The sequence below is a fragment of the Sapajus apella genome, unplaced genomic scaffold (assembly GCF_009761245.1).
Source record: "Sapajus apella isolate SASKATOON/1434 unplaced genomic scaffold, GSC_monkey_1.0 scaffold29, whole genome shotgun sequence".
NCBI lineage: Eukaryota > Metazoa > Chordata > Mammalia > Primates > Cebidae > Sapajus > Sapajus apella.
Window position 1 is genome coordinate 8,658,725 of NW_022436969.1, and position 21,254 is coordinate 8,679,978.

General features: G+C 36.2%; 1 protein-coding gene across 8 annotated transcripts in view; it reads right to left on the reverse strand.

Annotated features, from left to right (window-relative positions):
- The window catches only part of RBBP8 (RB binding protein 8, endonuclease), a 114,000-nt gene that overhangs the window by 27,232 nt on the left and 65,514 nt on the right, over positions 1–21,254 (reverse strand). For 7 of the 8 annotated variants that reach the window (XM_032293212.1, XM_032293215.1, XM_032293210.1 and 4 more), the window contains 8 exons: positions 16,741–16,916; positions 14,152–14,256; positions 9,440–9,537; positions 7,726–7,838; positions 5,050–5,944; positions 4,842–4,968; positions 2,218–2,309; positions 920–1,034 (listed from right to left, as the gene is read on the reverse strand). In XM_032293212.1, the coding sequence (XP_032149103.1) occupies positions 920–1,034; positions 2,218–2,309; positions 4,842–4,968; positions 5,050–5,944; positions 7,726–7,838; positions 9,440–9,537; positions 14,152–14,256; positions 16,741–16,916 (1,721 nt within the window). The remainder of the gene's footprint in view (positions 1–919; positions 1,035–2,217; positions 2,310–4,841; positions 4,969–5,049; positions 5,945–7,725; positions 7,839–9,439; positions 9,538–14,151; positions 14,257–16,740; positions 16,917–21,254) is intronic. The other variant, XM_032293214.1, reaches the window with a different exon arrangement.

Below are 21,254 nucleotides of genomic sequence, written 5' to 3' on the forward strand. Positions count from 1 at the left end.
CAGCCTCAATGTACTTGACTTCTAACAGATGATCACTGAGAAATGTCTCTGCTTTTAGCACTGCTTCCCCATGTGGCAGGCCCTCGCCCTTTAATACATAACGGTAATAAATGACAACTGTTTCTAGTCTAGCTGTTCTCATGTGATGTGCCTCTACAGTTGGAATGCTGCTAAGGCAGTGCTAACCAAAATCCTCCTCTTGTTCTCATTTCTTCTGGAAAAATCAAGACTTTAGGTGAAGAATTAATAGTTTCTCACTGCAAAGGGCTGTAGATCACTAATTTGGCCAAATTACCTTATCAGGAGAGGTGGAATATGGCAGATTCAGTTAGCATATACACTATGATTCTGAATGTTAATCTGTAAATCTATACTAACACTTCTCAGTAGAATTCTCCTTTCTTTCCTCATCAAATTGCTTTAGAAAACGTTAATTCTAACACAGGACTCAAGACTTCCTGTTACACCATTTATAAAAAATTGTCTAAACCAGGGATCAGCAAACTTTTTCTTAAAGGGTCAGAAAATATTTCAGGCTTGTGGGGCTATGAGGTCTCTGCACCAACTACTCAACTCTGCAGCTGTATGGAACAAGCAAACATGGGCAATATACAAAGAAATGAATAAGGCTGTGCTCTGGCAGAACTTTATTTACAAAACTGGTAGCTGGTTGCCATTTGCAAACCCCTGAAAGCCATATGAATCTTTTCTGAAATGAAATTATTTTGGTTAAATATATATCTTTTTTCTGACATACTGAAACTGAGCTTTCCTAAGAGGAACATAAAATTAACAGAGCAGGAAAAATCCTGGTTGATGATGAAGAGGTCATTTGAGCTCATCAGTGCAATCGGCACAACTACAAACTTCACTCAATGTTTTTATTAAAATAAAAAACAAAAACAAAAACAAATCTTACTTGAACTTTCTTCTCCCTTCTGCTCTTGTTTCTTCATTTTTAAAAGAACGGTTTCACTAACCAACGTACAGTCCGTGTCCACTGTCTCTCCTCCTAATTTTGACTGACTGTCATCCTGAATAAATATTTTAAAAATAAAAAAATTTTAACAATTATTCCTTTATGGCCTTATATTTATTTTTTACAAAACATTTTGGTAAAATACACATAACATATATTTTACCACTTTCAAGCATTAAGCTCTTTTCACTTTTATACTTTACGAAAAGATAAGGATTTAGATTTTACTGCTTACAAAACATTTTAGGTTCAATATAATCAAGCCCAGGAAAAGAAGGACTGCTGCTAAGGAAAGGGAGAATTATTTACCACTGAATACCCTTGAACTTTTCCTGCGTTTTCTTTTCCAATCTGCCTCATAGTAATGAATATCAAGGTACACTGACAACAATTTCAAAAATTAAATTTAATTTCTTGATAGGCATATATTACTCAGTGAATGTTAAATACTTTGTTATTAGACGCTACCAAGTGAAAAGGAACTTCTGAAACTATACAGAACCTAAATACAAGGCAAAAAACTATTTCCACTATGAATTTTAATTTTAAAAAAATACACTATTTTAAAAAATAGACAGCTTAAATAATACATTTTATGGTACATAATTTTAAAGCTAATGAAGACATGATGAATTATTTTATTGAAAAATAAAATTATTTAAGATATGTAGCATTTTGCATTATTCTTATTTATTTATGAGACAAAGTCTTGCTCTGGTTGCCTAGGCTGGATGTGCAGTGGTGTGATCATAGCTCAATGCAGCCTCGAATTCCTGGGTTCAAGGGATCCTCCCAACCTCAGCCTCCCAAGTAGCTAGGACTATAGGTATGCACCACCACATCCAGCTAATTTTAAAATTTTCTGTAGAGATAGGGCCTTGCTATGTTGCCCAGGCTGGTCTCGAATTCCTGACTTCAAGTGATTCTCTCTCTTCAAACTCCCAGAGTGTTGGGATTATATGTGTGAGCCACCACGCCTGGCCATTGTATTCTTTTAAAAACTATATTAATGTTTTTCAGCAAAGGCCTTTAAACTCAGAAAGTATTATGACCCTTCAAAAAATACCACAAAGTTAGAAGAATAAGCATTTTTATTTCTTAATTTTCTGCATAAATAAATGTAGATTTTAAGAGGTATCTGATTATCTTAAGGTGATAGAGTGAGTTAGGGGAGGAGGCTGACTAACAACTCATTAGAATAAGAGTCAAATGAGTTTTGGTTTTACTTTTTTACTTACCTTTGTATCTATTACAGTAACATCCATTTTATACTGAGAAAGGTCTGCTCCCGGATCTATACTCCACTGGATATTTTCAAAGGATGTTACATCTTAGGTAAAGGTAAAGAATATGTAATTAAAAAACTGATTTCAAAAATTCTCATCACTTTAAAATATTATGGGACCTAAAGAATAGAAAATTTTTGCAAATCATATGTCTGGTAAAGGACTTATATCTAAGATATATAGAGAACTCTCACAGCTCAATAATAAAAAGACAAATATCCCAATTAAAAATGGGCAAACAATCTAAATATGCAGTTTTCCAAAGAAGATATACAAATGGCCACTAAACATGAAAAGATGCCCAACATCATTAGCCATCAAGGAAATACAAACCAAAACTACAATGAGAAGGCAAAAATCAAAAAGATATAACAAGTGTTAGTGAGGATGTGGAGATACTGAAGCCCTCACATACTGCTGGGAATGCGAAACAGTGTAGCTGCTTTGGAATATAGGCAGTCCTTCAAAAGGTAAAATGTAGAGTTGGCATATGGTCTAACAATTCCACTCCTACATATAATCCAAGAAAAATGAAAACATACATCCACACAAAAACCTGTATAATATGTTCATAGCAGCATTTTCATAATAGCAAAAAAGTGACAACAACTTAAATGTCAACTAATAAATGCCTAAAATACAGTATACTTATACAATAAAAATGTTAATAAAAAGAAATAAAATATTGATATATGCTGTAACACAGATGATAACTGAAAACATTATGCCAAGTAAAAGAAGTAAGTAACAAAAGAGCATATATTATATTCAATTTATATGAAAACTCCAGAATAGGCAAGCCTACGAGAGAGAAAGTAGATTCATGGTGCCTAGGACTGTGGAGGGGACATGGGAAGGAAAGTGATGAAAACGTTCTAAGCCTAGACTATAGTGATGGTTGTACAACTCTGTGGGTATACCAAAACCACTGAATTGAACATTTTAATGGGTGATTTTTATGGTATGTGATTTATATTTCAATTAAAAATTTTTTTAAATTAAAAACTAAAATATTGTTTGTTGGGGTTTTCAATGTATGCAGATATAATATATGGCAACACATAAAGTGTAGTTATAGAACATGAAGTGGTACAACATTAACTCCAAGCAGATTGTTAAAGGCTAAGTAGGTATACTGTAATCCCTAGGGCAACCGTGAAAAAATATTTAAAAAGCTAAAAAAAAATCATGAATGAGAGTGAAAAAATGTTTTCATATAGAGACTAAAACACTTTCTGGAAAAACAACTAATGACCGTGCTTCAGGAAAAAGGGAAAATAAACCCAGAATAAAAGAACAACTTGCCAATGAAGAATATAAGAAAAAATACTACACTTGAACTATAGAAATGTTTGGTGGCTGAAAAAAAAAAAAGAATTCCTTTTTTAAAGACAGTAGGCTGGGCATGGGTGGTTCATGCCTGTAATCCCAGCACTTTTGGATGACAAGGCAGGCAGACGGCTTGAGTCCAGTAGTTTGCGAGCAACCTGCACAACAGAGTGAAACCCTCTCTCTTCAAAAAATAAAAAAAAATTAGCTGGGTGTGGTGGTGCACGCTTATAGTCCCAGCTATCCAGGAGGCTGAGATAGGAGGATCCACCTGAGCCTGGGAGGTAAAGGCTGCAGTGAGCCATGATTATGCTACTGCACTCCAGCCTGGGTGACAGAATGAGACCCTGTCTCAAATAATAATAATAATATTAATAAAAGATAGCAAAATTATGAAAAGATGCATATATATTATGTATTAGGGCAAACAATGTTTTTAAAGGAGTTTAAAAACCTGTATAAATGTATACGTGCATATATTTACAGATATACATGTATATGCAAAGAAAAATGACAAATGTCCTATGGGGTGAAAAATAGTTTAGATAATGACCATTCTAATTTTTATTTTTAAAAATTCTGTATAGTTTAAATTTGTTAAAGCTTTTGTAAAGAAAACAAGAAATTGGACTGGATGCAGTAGTTCATGCCTGTAATCCCAGCACTATGGGAGGCTGAGGTGGGCAGATCACAAGGTCAGGAGTTCAAGACCAGCTGGCTAACATGTTGAAAGCCCGTCTGTACTAAAATACAAAAATTAGCCAGGTGTGGGGTACTGAAATACAAAAATTACAGGTGGGGGCCTGTAATCCCAGCTACTCAGGAGGCTGAGGCAGGTGAATTGCTTGAAACCGGAAGATGGAGGTTGCAGTGACCCGAGATCCTGCCACTGCACTCCAGCCTGGGCAACAAGAGTGAAACTCTGTCTAAAAAAAAAAAAAAAAAAAAAAAAAAATCCACACAAGAAATAACTATATAAAATAAGTAAATCTACAAAATCATATATAAAAGTACGTATCAAAAGATCTCAATTCATTTTTTCAAAAAGCACAAGAACATAAAAATCACAGGTAAAATGAAGTCAGAGAGAATCATCCTGTAAATACAGATACATGCAGGAAGAAATAAGATTTTTTTCCAAAAAAATTCAATCTATTTAAAAAAGTAAATAATGACATTCAATTTAAAGTCATTAAAAAAGTCATTTTTTAAATGAAATGTGGAGATCCTGTTTATGGTGTACACACCTTGGTTGTTTTGTAGAGATTTTATTTTACCCATTCTACATGGATTTAACTGAAGAACTGATGCAAGTTCACATCCTCCATGGACTGACCTGGTCTTAATTTTTATTGGCTCATGAGAACCAGAACCCTAAAACAGAAATAATTGTTAGCTCTAAATGAAATCACAAGCAACCATCTTAATCAAAATCCTTGAACATTCAACACAAACCTTCATGTCATCTAAAACATTCTCTGTCTCCAAACTTTCATGTGGACGAAGAGGAATTTTAAAGACAGCATTTTCTTCTTTTATCTGTAATGTTGGTTTATTGTCTGGAGAGAATTTACTCAAGGGCTGAAGGATGATGCATTCCTGTAAACAGGGCTCATCTGGGGAATCTCTGGGCAATGTGCAGTTGCTACCTGAGGCCTTACGGCTTGAGGAAAAACCCTTTGGAATAGGCTTCAAAGCCTCATAAAGAGTCACTTGCCTAAATCTGGTTTTAGAGGTCTCACTTCCTTGGCTTTTCTCTTGACGCTGAACAGCTGAAAATCGATCAGACAGATCCAGAGGTTTATCCATCACACAGTCTCCATTCATGGAAAACTGATTATCCATTGGAAAAGGGAAAGCATTTTCTTTATCAAAAGAAGCCTGGGGGCAGTTTATTTCATGTTCATTTTCTTCCTCACTTTTCTTCCTTTTGGATGTTCGGCCTCCCAATGATTTCAGGGGCTCCAAATGTTTATCAGTGTTAGAATCTTTAATGTGATCAGTCCTATCTTGTTCACCTGTGGATTCACTTACATTTTTATTTATAAGTATCTGTTTATTAGAAGATGGCTGGCTAATCATCTTGTTTACTTCAGACCCAAGACTATGATGTGTGAAAAGGGCACTATCTTCAGATTTTGATCTAGTTTTTTCTAATCTAGAAATGCAAGTGTTGCTAAAAGGAAGTGTTTTCACATGATTTTTTCCCCCAGTTTCTAAAAGAGATGGGGACAAACTTGTATTCAAATCTAAACTAGTTTTCATACTAGAGATAGCTCCAAATACAGGAGATGACACTCGAGTAGGCAATTCTTCTTGAGGAGGAGTCTTTGAAGTAGAATCTGAAAATCTAAATAAAAAGTGATAATAACTCTTTAATACAGAACGAATAGTAAGGTCTTATCTACCTATTAGAGGTAAATGATTAACCAAAATTTAAGACAAGGTACAGCTTTTGGCTTCTCTTCATTTACATGACGAAAGTGAAGAGGAAAAGTAGAGGAAAATGACATAGGAAGTATTTCTTAATATCATAATATGCACATTTAAAAAAATTTTTCCTAAGTGCTTTAAATAACTTCATCATACAAAAAAACAAAATCATCTTTTGCCAGGCACAGTGGCTCATGCATGTAATCCCAGAACTTTGGGAGGCCAAGGCGTGCAGCTCACTTGAGGCCAGAAGTTTGAAACCAGCCTGGCTAACATGGTGAACCCCATCTCTACTAAAAATACAAAAATTAGCCGGGGGTGGTGGCACACACCAGTAATCCTAGCTACTTGGGTAGCTAAGCCATAAGAATCACTTGAACCTGGGAGGCAGAGGTTGCAGTGAGTTGAGCCTGGGTGACTGAGACTCTGTCTCAAAAAAAAAAAAAAAATCATATTTTAATAAACTGCACTGAGAACCTAAGTTCTTTGGTTTTGACATTTTATCATGAGTAACTCCAGTAAACAAAATTCTTACACTACAGAACTGAATATAAATTAAGACTCAGCCTGTCTCTAGCAGAGAAAATCCTGTAGAAAGAGCAGTAACTTTAAGTTTGAAGATGTGGGCTAAGATCTCTGGCTCTACCACTTAATAGCTATGTGGCCTTAAACAAGACATTTAACTTTTTTTTGGAGTTGCATGTCTGTCATCTTTAAGATAAACCAAAAAATGGGGGTAACAAAATCTACTTTAATGAATTACTAAGATGACATAGTAACTGTGATGTATATATATATCTAAAAACCAAAAGCTCTTTTAAAAAGCAAAATGCTACATAAATACAGGTATGGTGGCCTTCCTTATATGTGGGTTCTGCATCTATAGATTCAATCATGTGGCTAGACAATAATTTGCTCTTTTAAAAACCATAATGCTACATAAATACAGGTATGGTGGCCTTCCTTATCTGTGAGTTCTGCATCTATAGATTGAACCATGTGGTTAGAAAATAATTTGGGTAAAAAACCCCAAATTTCACAGCATCCCAAAAGGCAAAACTTGAGTTTGCCATGTACCAAGTACTATGGTGAATCTTGCAAATGGACTAATATGTTGGCACTGTATTAGGTGTTACAAATAATCTGGAAGTTACATAAAATATACAGGAGGATGTGCATGGGTTATATGCAACGATGATGGCCATTTTATGTAAGGGACTTGAGCATCTTCAGATTTTGGTACCCACATGGGAGGGGGTCCTATAACCATCCCCCACTGATATGGAATAGCTGTATTATTAGTTAATGGATATTCTGAAATTAGTAAAAATGAGATGCAACACAATCTTGGTAGCACATTCAAGCTTCTAGATGCATTTTGTACAACATCTAGCTTTTGGAATTATAAACACCGAAGGGATGACTGGGTCTTTAAAGGAACAGAGTGACAGGCTGGGAACAAGTACTACTTGATAGAAACATGGAAAGTAGCTAAAAATGATATCCACCTTTCTACTGTAACACAAAAAAGCTCTCAATCGGTCATAAACTAGGGAGACAATTTTTTAAAGTAAAAATTTATATAACCAGAATAACAAACCATATGCTGAAGGAGAGAAATGGTTTAATTATATGGAATTCATTGTAATGGGATCTCCCCAATAGCATATAAGTTTTTACCAACATGCCCCTAATTACCTTAAACTATCTTCAGTATTTCTTGTAGATTCCTCAAAAGGCTGTTTCTTGTGATCTCCTTCCAAACAGTGGTAGAGCTCATCACCAAAGGGGCTCATGGGACCTTGAGTTTCCTTTAAGAGTAAAATATGAAGCATACCGATGTAATGGAATTTGTTCTTTCTTAAAAAGGGATGAAGTACTGATATATGTTGCAATGTAGATAAATCTCAAAAATATATTAAGTAAAAGAAGCCAGACAAAGGCCACATAATGTATGATTCCACTTATATGAAATATTCAGAGTAGGTAAATCTATAGGGATAGAAAGCAGATAAGTAGTTGCCAGAGGATGTCAAGTGGGAGGTGGGAGGATGAAGGGAGGAGAATGGGGATACATGATTAATGGGTATGAGGTTTTCTTCTGAAGGTGATAAAAATGCTCTGGAGCTGGATAGAAGTGGTAGTTGCATAATAATGTTAATGCACTAAATGTCGTTGTATACTTCAAAATGATTTATGTTAATTTCACCACAATGAAAAATATGAAGCATACTTTAAGTTTAAAGAGAAAAACATCAATATTTTACATATGTATATTCTACTACTTGAATATAAAACTCCAATTCTAAAAAATAAGATTAAGATGCAGAGAAGGGAATAGAGATAATTATTCATACTGAGGGGAGACAAATTTAAAATAATCCTTTAAAGAACCGAGTTTCTCAATCTTTAACATGCACACAAGTCAACTGGAGATCTTGTTAAAATGCAAGTTCAGTAGGTCTGAGATCCTGCATCTCTAACAAACTTCAAAAGTGAAGCAGATGTTGTTGGCCCATGGATCACATGCTGAGCAGCATGTCGTTAGATTTCAGCTCCCTTGATCTATTTGGTGTCTAAGCTATGACTTGCTGGGTTTATGGGTAAAAGGGAATTAGAAACTATAAAATACATTTAAACTTCAAAGGCTAAAAACTACCCACTATCATTTAAGAATGAATTTAAAACTAGTAAGGACAAAAAAAATCCAAATGTCATGAAAAACAAATTCAATTTTTAGAAATTCAACAGCAAGACAATTTAGTAAGAATACAGCTGGGTGTGGTGACTCACATCTGTAATCTAAACACTTTGAGAGGCTGAAGCAAGAGAATCTTTTGAGGCCAAGTGTTTGAGACCAGTATGGGCAATATAGTGACACCCCTACCTCTACAAAAAAAAATATTAGCTGGGCATGATGGTATACATCTGTAGTCCCAGTTATGTGGGAGGCTGAGGAGGGAGGATCACTTGAGACCAGGAGTTTGAGGCTATAGTGCCCTGTGAATAGCCACTGCACTCCAGCCTGGGCAACACAGTGAGACCCTATCTCTAAAAAATAAAACAAAACAACAATTCTGAAATCAGCCTAAAGGTGTAGGTCTTCTCTTAGATGGAATGAGGGCAGGGATGGGGCATGAGAGAGAGCGAAGGGAAGAAAGTTGACAATATCTCTTTGCCATAATTACTCCCTTAAATTTTGACTCAACCCATATCCCAAGAATTCTAGATTCTAGATTCCTGAGACTACTGGGCTGACAACAGAAATAGGCCTTTCTAACAACATAAGTTTTGTTTTAGGCCTTTACCCAAGATCCTTAGATAAAATAATTATCTTGCTTAATTCTCTTAGAACTGACCTAAAAAGACATAAAATTAATTCATGTTATTGCCAAACTAAACAATTACTTACAGATTCTTCCTGAACACGAAGTCCAAGTGTTTCAGCAACAACTGTAGCTAAATTAAAAGATGACTTATCAGGGGTATAGCTGCTTGTTCCATGTGTTTCTAAGAATAAATCATACACCATTAAAAAAATAATAAAACCAATTATACAAAACTGTAGAAGCTAGATATATTAATATGACAAAAGAGGAAGGAAAAGGTTCAAGAACCACCTTATCAGATGGCACTAGACACATTTTAAAATTCTGTGCAAAAGGTCCAAAATACCTAACATAAATAAATGGCAATAAATTGTAGGTCTATGCTTGCTAAAATTTTTCAAGTTTTATGTTTTTCCTAAATGAACTGAATGCAGTAGGTAGATAATTTTTCTTATTGCCACTGGGAAATAAATCATAAAATGGGTTTACAGTGGAATTATTGTGGCTTATGTTATAAAATGAATATTAAACTATATTTGCAGTATCTTTCATGAAAACATGCTTTGTAGGAGAGATTGTCAGCACTGCATATTTTTCAGGTCTTAAGCTAACACATATTCATAAATCACCTATGTTCCCGTATTTTATAAAGGTTTAACTCAAATATTTATGGAGCACTTATTATCTTCCAGGCATTGTGCTAAGCACTAGATGAAAAGAAAAAGTTCTTGTTCTCAAGGAGCTTATGGGCTATAGTTGAAAGGTAAAAAGAGAATTACAATAGAATGTGATAAACATTATAGTAATGGTACAAAAAAGGGGTGATTTAAAGATAGAGCAAGGACTCTTAAATCTGTCTTGGGAAATCAAGGAAAGTTATAAGTGATACCTAAGCTGACTCCTGAGAGAAGGAAGAATATGGCAAGTTAACTGGACTGGGAATAGAAAGTAGAATTCTAGGTATAATTAAGGGTCTACATAAGTGAAACAAAATTGTTTGTTCAGGGAACTATGCATGGTTTGACTGCTAGAAGTCAAACTGCATAAGATGGGAGTAGGACACAAACCCAGTTAGGTTGGTTAGGTTATGATTAGGGGTCAGATTATGCAAAGGAGTTTCAAATTTATCCTGTAGACAATGAAGAGATATCCAAGAGTTTTAAATAAAACAAATGCAAAGTGTGAGTTGAAAAGGTACTTGTGGCTGTGACATACTCATAAGGCAACAAGCAATCACTAATAGGCAAGAGGACTATTAGATTACTAGAACATGTTGTCTTGATGAGAGATACTAGTAGCCTAAACTAGTATAATATGAGTGCAGAAGAATACGTAAAACAGATATTTAGGAGGCAGAATCAATAAGACTTAGATGCTCTTTAGAAAAAACAGATGAAGCAGAAATCTAGGATGACCCAAAGAGGCATGTATAGTGTCATTCACTGAGACTGCAAATACAAGGATGAAGAGTTGGTTTGACAGGTTAAGTGTCAACTGTAGACATGCTGAAGTTGAAAGACGTCCCTGTAGAGATATACAACAGCAGGTAAATACATTGCTTGGGAATCCAGAAGAAAAGTCTTGATCAGAGATACAGGTTTGGGATTTATTAGCCTATGAGTTAGAGCAGACTACTGGCATTCCTCCAGAAAGAGACAGAAAGTGAGGCCAGGTGCAGTGGCTCACGCCTGTAATCCCAACGCTTTGGGAGGCCGAAGCAGGTTGATCATTTGAGCCTAGGAGAGTGAGACCAGCCTCAACAACATGGTGAAACCCTGTTTCTACGAAAATATAAATATTAGCCAGACATGCTGGTGCGTGCCTGTAGTCTCAGCTACTTGAGGGGCTGAGATGGGAGGATCACTTGAGCCTGGGAGGTTAAGTCTGCGCAGTGAGCTGTTTGTGCCACTGCACTCCAGCCTGGGTGACAGAGAGAGACCCTGTCTCAAAAAAAGAGAGAGACAGAAATAGGACAGCCATAGTACCATATATTTTGGAGAACAGCAACACTGATGACATTTGCAGTCAGAGGCAGTTCAAGTGTAAGGAGTAAGAAAGGGTATGTGAATTCTCAGCAAACTGACACAAGAACAGAAACCAAACATGTTCTCACTCATAAGTGGGTGTTGAACAATGAGAACACATGGACACAGGGAGGGGAACATCACACACTGGGGCCTGTTGGGGGGTAGGGGGCCTAGGGGAGGGACAGCAGAGGGTGGAAGGATTGGGGAGGGATAACATTAGTAGAAATACCTAATGTAGGTGATGGGGGGATGGATGCAGCAAACCACTGCGGCATGTGTATGCCTATGTAACAATCCTGCACGATCTGCACATGTCCCCAGAACTTAAAGTATAATAATAATAATAATAATAATAATAATAAAAATAAAAGAAAGGGTATGTGAATGTATACTCCTCTCTTCAATCCCTGTACGTCTCCCTCCCTCCCTTCCCCTGTACGTCTCCCTCCCTCCCTTCCCCTGTACCTGCCTCCTCTAGCACTTTTCTCTCTCCTCTCTTTCTTCTTCCCTCTCTCTTGCTCCTCTCTCCTTCTCTTACAGGTGGGGTGGGGGAATAGAATCCATACTACAGTGAGTCAGAGTGAATAGGAATTAAGAAAGTAAAGACATTGAGTATAGACTATTAATACTTTTTCAACTCTGAAAAGAAGCTGTAGCTAAAGGTGGAGATGATTAAAAGGGGGGGTTATCTCTTAAAGATGGAAGATAACATATATGTATACGGGGAAGAATAAGCCAGCAGAGACACTGCAGATACTGTATAAGGAAGACAGAACAAATGATGGAGCAAAGACCTGGCAGCAGCAGAAGAGAATTGGCTCTAGAGAGCTCAGAAGCAACTATCTGCCATACTAAGTGCTATATCCCCAGCACCCTTTGCTGGACCCTGAGCCTCCATGCACATACACACATATTCATGGACAGATAAACAGATACACGTTAATATAAAATGATTTGTATCTTTCGGAATGTAACTTTTACACTATTATAAAATGAATAAAAATGATTAACCTTGGCTAATCCTTCCAACTGGGCTCTGAATCTCATCTCCTCTGACCTTTCTAAGGATGCTGCAATTGTTCCCTCTTTCTCTAGAATTATTAATTTCCCCTCTTTACTTCATCATCCTATCAGCCTAAGTATATGCTGATCATGCTATAATATTTCATCTTGAAAAACTCCTCCCTGGACCTATGTTCTTCTTTAGCCACTGTCCTGTTCTCTCCTCCTCTTTACTGTAAAATATCTTGGAGGACTTGTTTGTATATGCTCTTTCCACTTTCCCTTCCCTCAGTTTCCTCTGAACATGACACAGATCTCAGAGGATCACCATTACACCTTAACGGCTTTTATCATGTTACTAGTTTAACACTCAATGATCTCCACACAACTAAATCCCATGGTCAATTCTAAGAGGTCTTCATCTTACCTGACCTATTAGCATTGTTAAACACAGTTGACCACTCCTTCATCCTCTCTCCACTTGGCTTAAAAGACATCACTTTTAGTCTTCCTAGCTCCTTCTCTGTTTTGTTGGTTTCTATTTATTTTCACAACCTCAACAGCTACAGTATTTCTCTTAAGGGAGTGAAAAATGAAAAATGGTTCGGGGCAGGGAGGAGCAAACAAACAAACAAACAAACAAAACAAAACAAAACAAAACAAAAAAAACCCCTTACTCTTTTATGTATAAAGCACAGACATACATGCATACACATATCACTTAAACAGATATACAGTATACCTGTAGTAATAAAATTCCAGGGGGGAAGGGATTGGGAGGAAAAATGTCTAAAAAGGCTAGGGTGGGGGTTCTTCAACAAATGAAAAGTTGAAAATCATGGCTTTACATAATGAAGTTCCCCAAGGCTCAGTACTTGGACTTCCTCTCATCCCCATCTATACTCACTTGCTTGTAATCTCATCTTCTACATGCTGACAACTTCCATATGTGTCTCCATCCTAAACTTCTCTGAACTCTCACATCTACTCACAAATCCAAACTTTACAAATGTCGATTTTGCATTTCAAATAGAATATTCCCAAAACCAAACTTCTAATTTCTACCCACCCCCACCCCAAACTATAAACCTGTGGCTCCTAGTCTCTTCCATCTCAGTAAATGGTAACTCTATTTTTCCTGTTATCCAAATCAATCTCCCCTTCACTCACTCTGCTTCAGCCACACAGGGTTCCTTAATATTCCTCAAACAAACCAAATGGCATCTTCACTGCAAGGCCTCTGGGCTTGCTAATCTTTCTGCCTGAGTGCCGTTTTCCCAGACTGACATGTGACTCACTTCCCTCCCTGTGTCCCTATGCAAATAATCACTTTACAAGTGAGGCTTTCTAATATCCCTTCTTACCCTGCTTCACTTGTCTTCACTTGCTTTTGTCTGACAAATGTATGTCAGACAACGTATTACTCCCTCAACTTGATCATAAGCTCCATGAGGACAAGCGCTTTGTTTTATTCAGTGCGTGGGATACAATAGACACTTATATATTTGTTGAACAAATGAGTAAATCACAGTAAAGCCTTCTTTATTTAAAATTATTAGTAATTTATGTTAATAATTAGGGATATTTATATGAACTAATAATAGGATAGCATTACTTTCTAATATGAGAAAGATATTAAACTAGTAATATAAACAAAAGTATATGAATAATACCTTTAAAATATTGTCTAAGTTAGACTGTGGGTCACTCTTACCCACCAATAACCAAATTTTAAACTTGTAAAGTAATCTCAGTATCTTGCTTACTGGCCATTGGAGATTGACTTTGATCATAAGTGTCAGCTACTAGAATTTCATTTTCATTAGGATTATGTTGTGGATGAGTTGAAGACTTGGAAACTTTTCTCAATTCTAAGGAGAGAAAAAAAGAAAAGAGATTACATAATAAACGATGATGGAAAGCATTATCAAATTATTTCATTTATTCATATTAAAAATTTTTATGTATTTATCTGTATTTAAATCCATTATAAGCACTACTTTATTGACACAATTATCATATTCTAAGAAGTAAGCTCCTTTAATTTCACTAAGAAACAAAGCTGTTTAAGTTAAGACATTGGGTGAGTGGGGACTAGAACAGAGAGCTTCTTCTGATCTAAACTGCCTAGAGTAGTAACATTTTCATGTTACTTTTCTTTTTGTATTTGTTAGAAATCAGCAGGTTAATTTAAAAGGTATACCGGGGTGGGCACAGTGGCTCATGCCTGTAATCCTAGCACCTTGGCAGGCTGAGGCAGGAGAATCTCTTCAGCCTGTAAGTTACAGGTTGTAGTAAGTTACAGATCACACCACTGTACTCCACCCTGGATGACAGGGTTAGACCCAACTCACTCAATCAATAAACAAATGATCAATCAATCTAATGTATACTATATCACTTACCTCCATGATCTTTGTTTTAGAGTTTTTATTTTTGGGAAGGAAACTCTGAAGCATGCTTTATCAGAAATCACTCCACTATTTAAAGATTTAGTTCAAAGAAAATCAAAATAAGGGCAAAGTACAGTGAAATGGTTTTACTATTTATAACTTGGGAATAACATTAAAAAGTATTATAAACCTTAAAATAAGCAAGCAAGGGAAGTTAAAGAACAGGACTAATTAGTCATTAAAGCACTTAACATTATTTTAAAATCATTTGTATGGCTCAAAGTTATCGTACATCTTAAAACCAAATTTTGGATTCCAAGTAAAAAATGATCAGAACAAGATTAAAGCAAGTGAATTACATTTCTAAACAGTTATATGCTGCTTTCATACAAAGAAGAAATAAACCAGAAGCATTTGTATTAGTTATGAATGACTTTCCTAATACGAAATTGTTTTCTAAATATTCTTATATGTGGATTTAAATCTGATCTAAATTATGCAGTGATTATCTTTAATGATTCATGTCCTGTCTGACAACAAACTAAAAGGTCAATGGATATTCATTTTAGATCTACGATTTTACATTTTAACTTAGCTCCTATTAAGTGTAGGATTTTTAACAGTTCTTTTGTTTTCCACTAGATGGTGATACAAACACTTATAAAATAGGGGAAAACTGCCAATGTTCCAACATCTAAGAATAAGATCTGTTTATTTGTTTAAAGGCATATTTACTGTCAACAATTTATTTGTATTAAACAAATATATCTAGAACTATGTATATATTCCCTACCCCCATGCTTTCCTTGCTGCAAATAGTTTAGGTTAAAAATTAAAGTCTTTACTGTTTGTTTTAGATTAATACTAAAAGGAATACTTGTATCACAGCACATAATAAATTATGGGACTACGTGAAAGGCAGTTTTAAAGCATTTAGCAGAAATGATAAACTAGGCTGGAATTAGAAACATGCCACTGAAAAGCCACAAAGTAGACACATTATAACACTATTTCTTGCCAGGCCTGGTGGCCCACGCCTGTAATCCCATCACTTTGGGAGGCCAAGGTGGGCGGGTCACGAGGTCAGGAGATCGAGACCAGCCTGACCAACATGGTAAAACCCAATCTCTACCAAAAAAATACAAAAATTAGCAGAGCATGGTGGCATGTACTTGTAATCCCAGCTACTTAGGAGGCTGAAGCAGGAGAATCCCTTGAACCAGGGGGCGGAGGTTGCAGTGAGCTGACATCACGCCACTGCACTTTAGGCTGGGCAACAGAGCGAGGCTCTGTCCTCCCCAAAAAACAAAAAACAAAAACCCGCCATTTCTTGATTATCATTAACTCCTAAAAATGATAATAAATAAAAATAGCCAGTTATAGAAAGCTCCAATGGCAGGGGTACCCATGGGCAAAGACCTGGAGAGTAGGAAAGTTCAGACCTAGGAAGATCTATATTTGAATTCTGACTCATCTACAAGTTGACTTTCAGTGAGTTATTTAACCTTTCTAAACATATCTTTCCTCATCTATAAAACAAAGGAGCTGATAGTTATCTCACACGCCTGTTATGAGAATTAAAACACAGCAATAATATATGCAAATCACTCAGCATAATACCAGGTACATAGCAGGTAAAATTAACGTTAAGTTCCTTTCCTTTTTCCTTCTATCCCACTTGGATATATACACATAGGATTATTTTTAGAAGAAAAAGAATTTATTTACTATGTTTATAAAATATGGCATATTTACATGTCATATAGACAACACGTATCTATATATAACATGGGCAGAAAATGCCTTCTCAGTCATTTTACTAATAGTAGTTGAACTCATATTTGTACCACGTGATACCAGAATAGTGACTATTTTCTTTCCACTAGATTGAATAACATAAAAACTAGTAGATGAGCAATGGTTTACAAAACCAGAGAACTAAAATACAACTCCAGCTCTTACCATTTGCACATACAGAGTGCTCCAATTTAGTATGTGTTTGTTCTATGTATCGGACATGGGGGTTCTCCTTTCTTCGCAGCCGGTTAACACCAGAAAATGAGAAGGCTGTTATCGGTGACTCTGGAATAATGTCTTCCTCACATTCAAGCTCAGCTGCTTGATGCTGTTGATCATTCCTAGAGAAGAATGACAATGGAAAGCAAATCAATTAAATAAATATTAAAACATTTACTACATGGCATGGAATTACAGCAGAACACAACCATGAAGCTCTAAGGGATATAATTCCTTGCATCTAATGTTCCAAACCTAAGGATTAGAGAAGTACACAAATGATTACAGTACCCAGTGGGGAATACTACTATGAAAAGTGAAGTAGAAAGAGTAGTCAGTGGCACTTCAGATGAAATTAAAAGTACTTCAAATTGCAGACAAGATCAGCAGAGGATCCACAGTTTGAGGAAAGGCAAATAGTACAGTGTACTTATGTTGGAGAAGGGAAAGCTGGAATTACATGAAGGAGAGCCATGAGCTAAGTGTGTACATAACGTAGAAAGCAAGAGGAAAGAAATTAAGGTTTTAAATTCATGGATATAATGTGACAATCTAACAGCATTATGCCACATAAGGACAGGAGGTCAGGAAACCACTTAGACAGTGGCTATAATAGTCCAGGCAAGATGTTCTGTCTGTGGTCTGAACTAGAATATTGTAAGTACATATGGAAAGGAAAGAACCAATGTTAAACATGGTGGTAGTAGAATTAGCATGCTTGACAAATATAGGATGAGAACACTAACACTGATAACAATCAACATCTGTTATATGTTTACATTGCCCGGCACTATTTAAATGATCAGTTTAATTATCCCAACTCTATGAGGTATTATTACTTTCATTTTACAAATGAGGAAATGAAGATATAGAAGTCATTTACTAAAATGGTAAGTAACAGTCAGGATTTACATCTCAGCAGTCAGACCCTAGAGGCCCTACTGTTAACCAAATGTGTTACCCGTAGTCTACAAGAAGCCTTCAAAATCTGAGTTTCTGTTACTACTTTTATCTAGGTCCCCGTATAGTTTACTCTCAACAGCAGTCACAAGAGTCCTACTAAGACATAAATCGGCTGGGCACAGTGGCTCACACCTGCAATTCCAGCACTTTGGGAGGCCCAGGCAAAACCCTATTGCTACAAAAAAAAAAAAAAAATTAAAATATTTGTTGGGTGTGGTGGCACATGCCTGTAGTCTCAGCTACTTGGGAGGCTGAGGTGGGAGAGTTGCTTGAGCCCAGGAGGTCGAGGCTGCAGTGAGCTATAATCATGCCACACCGCTACAGCCTGGGCAACAGAGTGAGACCCTGTCTCCAAAAAAACCAAAAACCAACCAACCAAACAAAAAAAGCACCGAACCAGAAAGACTTATCAATTAAATCTCATTAAGACCCTGTCACATCTGTTCATTTCACTGAGAACACAAGCCAAAGTACTTTGATCTATAAGGATCCTACATGACTTGATGGTGTCCCTCCCACATTTCCTCTCTGACCTTTTTTCCTATTATATTCTTCTACTCCTGCCACACTCTCTTCCTTGAGGTTCCCCAAACACACCAAGCATACTCCCACTTTACATACTTTGCTCCAGTTGTTCCATCTGCTTGGAATGTTCATCCCCAGATATCTACATACCTAATTATCTCTCTAATCTCCTTCAAGTCTGCTGGAATTTTACTGTTTAAAATTGCAACCTCCCTTCACACACCTGGTTCCCTGTTATTCTGCTCTATAATCTTTATCCACAGTATTTATTGCTTTCTAATATAGTATGCAACCTATTCATTTTTATTTATTTAGATTTTGTTTTTCAGGCTGAATCTCTGTCTATTGCCCAGGCTGCGGTGCAGTGATACAATCTCGGCTCACTGCAACCTCAGCCTCTCGGGTTCAAGTGATTCTTGTGTCTCAGTCTCCCAAGTAGCTGGGATTATGGGCACATGACAACACGCCTAGCTAATTTTTGTATTTTCAGTAGAGACAGGATTTCACTATGTTGGCCAGGCTGGTCTCAAACTCCTGACCTCAAGTGATCTGCCTACCTCGGCCTCCTAAAGTGCTGGGATTACAGGTGTGAACCATGACGCCCAGCTACAATTTATTTATTATATCTATTGCTCACCTGTTAGAAGGTAAGTTCTAAGAGGATAGGATCTTTGGTTCACTGATAAATCACAAGAGCCTACCACAGTAGACATATAGTAGGTATGGCAAAAACATTTGTTGAGTGAATATGAGACATTCCCAGATTCCACTAGAGAATCAATTTATGTGGATCTAGGCATATGTTCTTGCCTAACTCAATTTAGGACCAATGGTACTGAAAGATTTGGTTTGAATTAAATTGTGAATATTGAGTAAAAATAAAGTTAACCGACTTTCCCATGTCAAACCATAACTGACCTTATTTGCCAACCAATTGTTACCAGTCTGTCAGACATCTAGGCTTTACATGATCAAATCAGTCTGTCCTATTAGACTCACATCAACTTGCAATAGTATTTCCAAATAAAAAGTTATATAGTAAGAACTATACAAACTGTGACCAACAGAGACTTTAAAGAGGCATTAATTGGAAGACAAAGGTTAATTTTTTTCAACAAAGATTTAAACTTTAATTTCCTGAATGATATCAATATTATTTGCGGCCTTTAATCCTCCATTTTATACCAAGAAACAATCTTTAGAGCAAATACCTAATTATTTAAAATTTTATTTTTATGTTTTTGAGATGGAGTCTTGTTCTGTGGTCTAGGCTGGAGTGCAGTGGTATGATCTCGGCTCACTGCAACCTCTGCCTCCTCGCTTCAAGTGATTCCTGTGCCTCCTTGGGTAGCTGGGACTACAGGTTCTCGTGCCATCACACCTGGCTAGTTTTTGTATTTTTAATGGAGACGGGACTTTACCATGTTGCCCAGGCTGGTCTCGAACTCCTGACCTTAAGTGATCTGCCTATCTTGGCCTCCCAAAGTGCTGGGATTACCAAAGTGAGAGCCACTGCACCCAGCCAAATTTTGTTTTTAATTGACAAATAATTGTAACTACTTACTGGGTTCAACAACATTTTTTGATACATCTTTGCACTGTAGAATGATTAAATCAAGCTAGTTAACATCTATCACTTCACATATCTTTTTTTTTTTTATAGTAAAAACATTTAAAAGCTACTTGGCAATTTTGAAATATACAATCATTATTTATTAAATCACCATTCTGTGCAATAGATCTAATATCTAATTTTTAATCTCTTCCTGTAATTCTACTCTTATTCTGGAAAAACAGTAAGTTAAAGTCATATGAGAAAGGCTTGTAAATTAATGGAGTGTGAAATCTATCTGACCTAGCTTTAACTAATCACGTCACAGACTGCTCGCCTATTAGTCATAAAAATTCAACCTGAAACATGAATAAGTCACGAGAAGAAATTGATTTCCTGGCAGAGTCAATGTAGAAGTAGCTGGGATCATAAAAGGAAAAAACAAAAACACAAAACTAACTCTAACTAGAGTTTCCTAAACTAAGTAAAGGAGTGCCAGCTTTGTCTTCCTTTGTCATAAGAGGAAAAACAAAACTCCATACATTAACCGAGTTCATTCTTTAAAACATTAGTGTCACCGATTTTCTGAAAAAAAAAAAAAAAAAAGAAAGAGTTGACACCACAGCTTTTGGTTAAAATAATTACACACACTTGTCCTCCTTTCACTTTTCCCTCTGATGGCTTGAGCTGTTTGCTTTGTGGGTCCCTGCTCCCTCTTAAATTCCTGTCAAAATTGTCTTAGTTGGTTTCTTCCCCAGAGACCTACAATTATGGATCTGGGGTTTCCCTTCATGAGTCTGTAAAAAAGTTTTAAATATTCAGCTTTTTGTTTTTCTTCTCTGAAGAACTTGTATTTCCAGTTAAAAACATAATTTAAACTTAAAGTAATGTTATAGCCATCGTAGGGGAGGTGACAGTACTGCTCCACTGATCATGCTATCTCTAGAATATTGAATTCTCAATTCAGATATTGACAAACTAAAACATTTTAAAAAATTCGCAATTTGAAGAGTCCAAGTAATGCTACATAAATGAACAGAGGATATTTACTCTAGAGAAAACAATATTCAGGAGGGCCATGGTAGCTGTCTTCATGCATCAAAAGAGTTGTCAAGTAGCAAAGGTGAATAGACTTAAGATGGTCCCGGAAGGCAAAGTCAGAATCAAGAAGTATAACTTATAAGCAGTGTAATTTCTATATAAACTTACAAAGAATTTTCTAATAACTTTGTCTCACTAAATTTAAATAGGCTTGGGAAACAGTAAACTTCTACTAGACATGATCAAACAATAGCTATTTGTTAACGAAGTTGTATAAGGAATTCAATTTAGAAGAGGGCTGAATGAAACCAATTCTACAGTCCTTTGAACTCTTATGTGTATAGACTCCTTTGACTTTCACTGACCCATCACATCTATT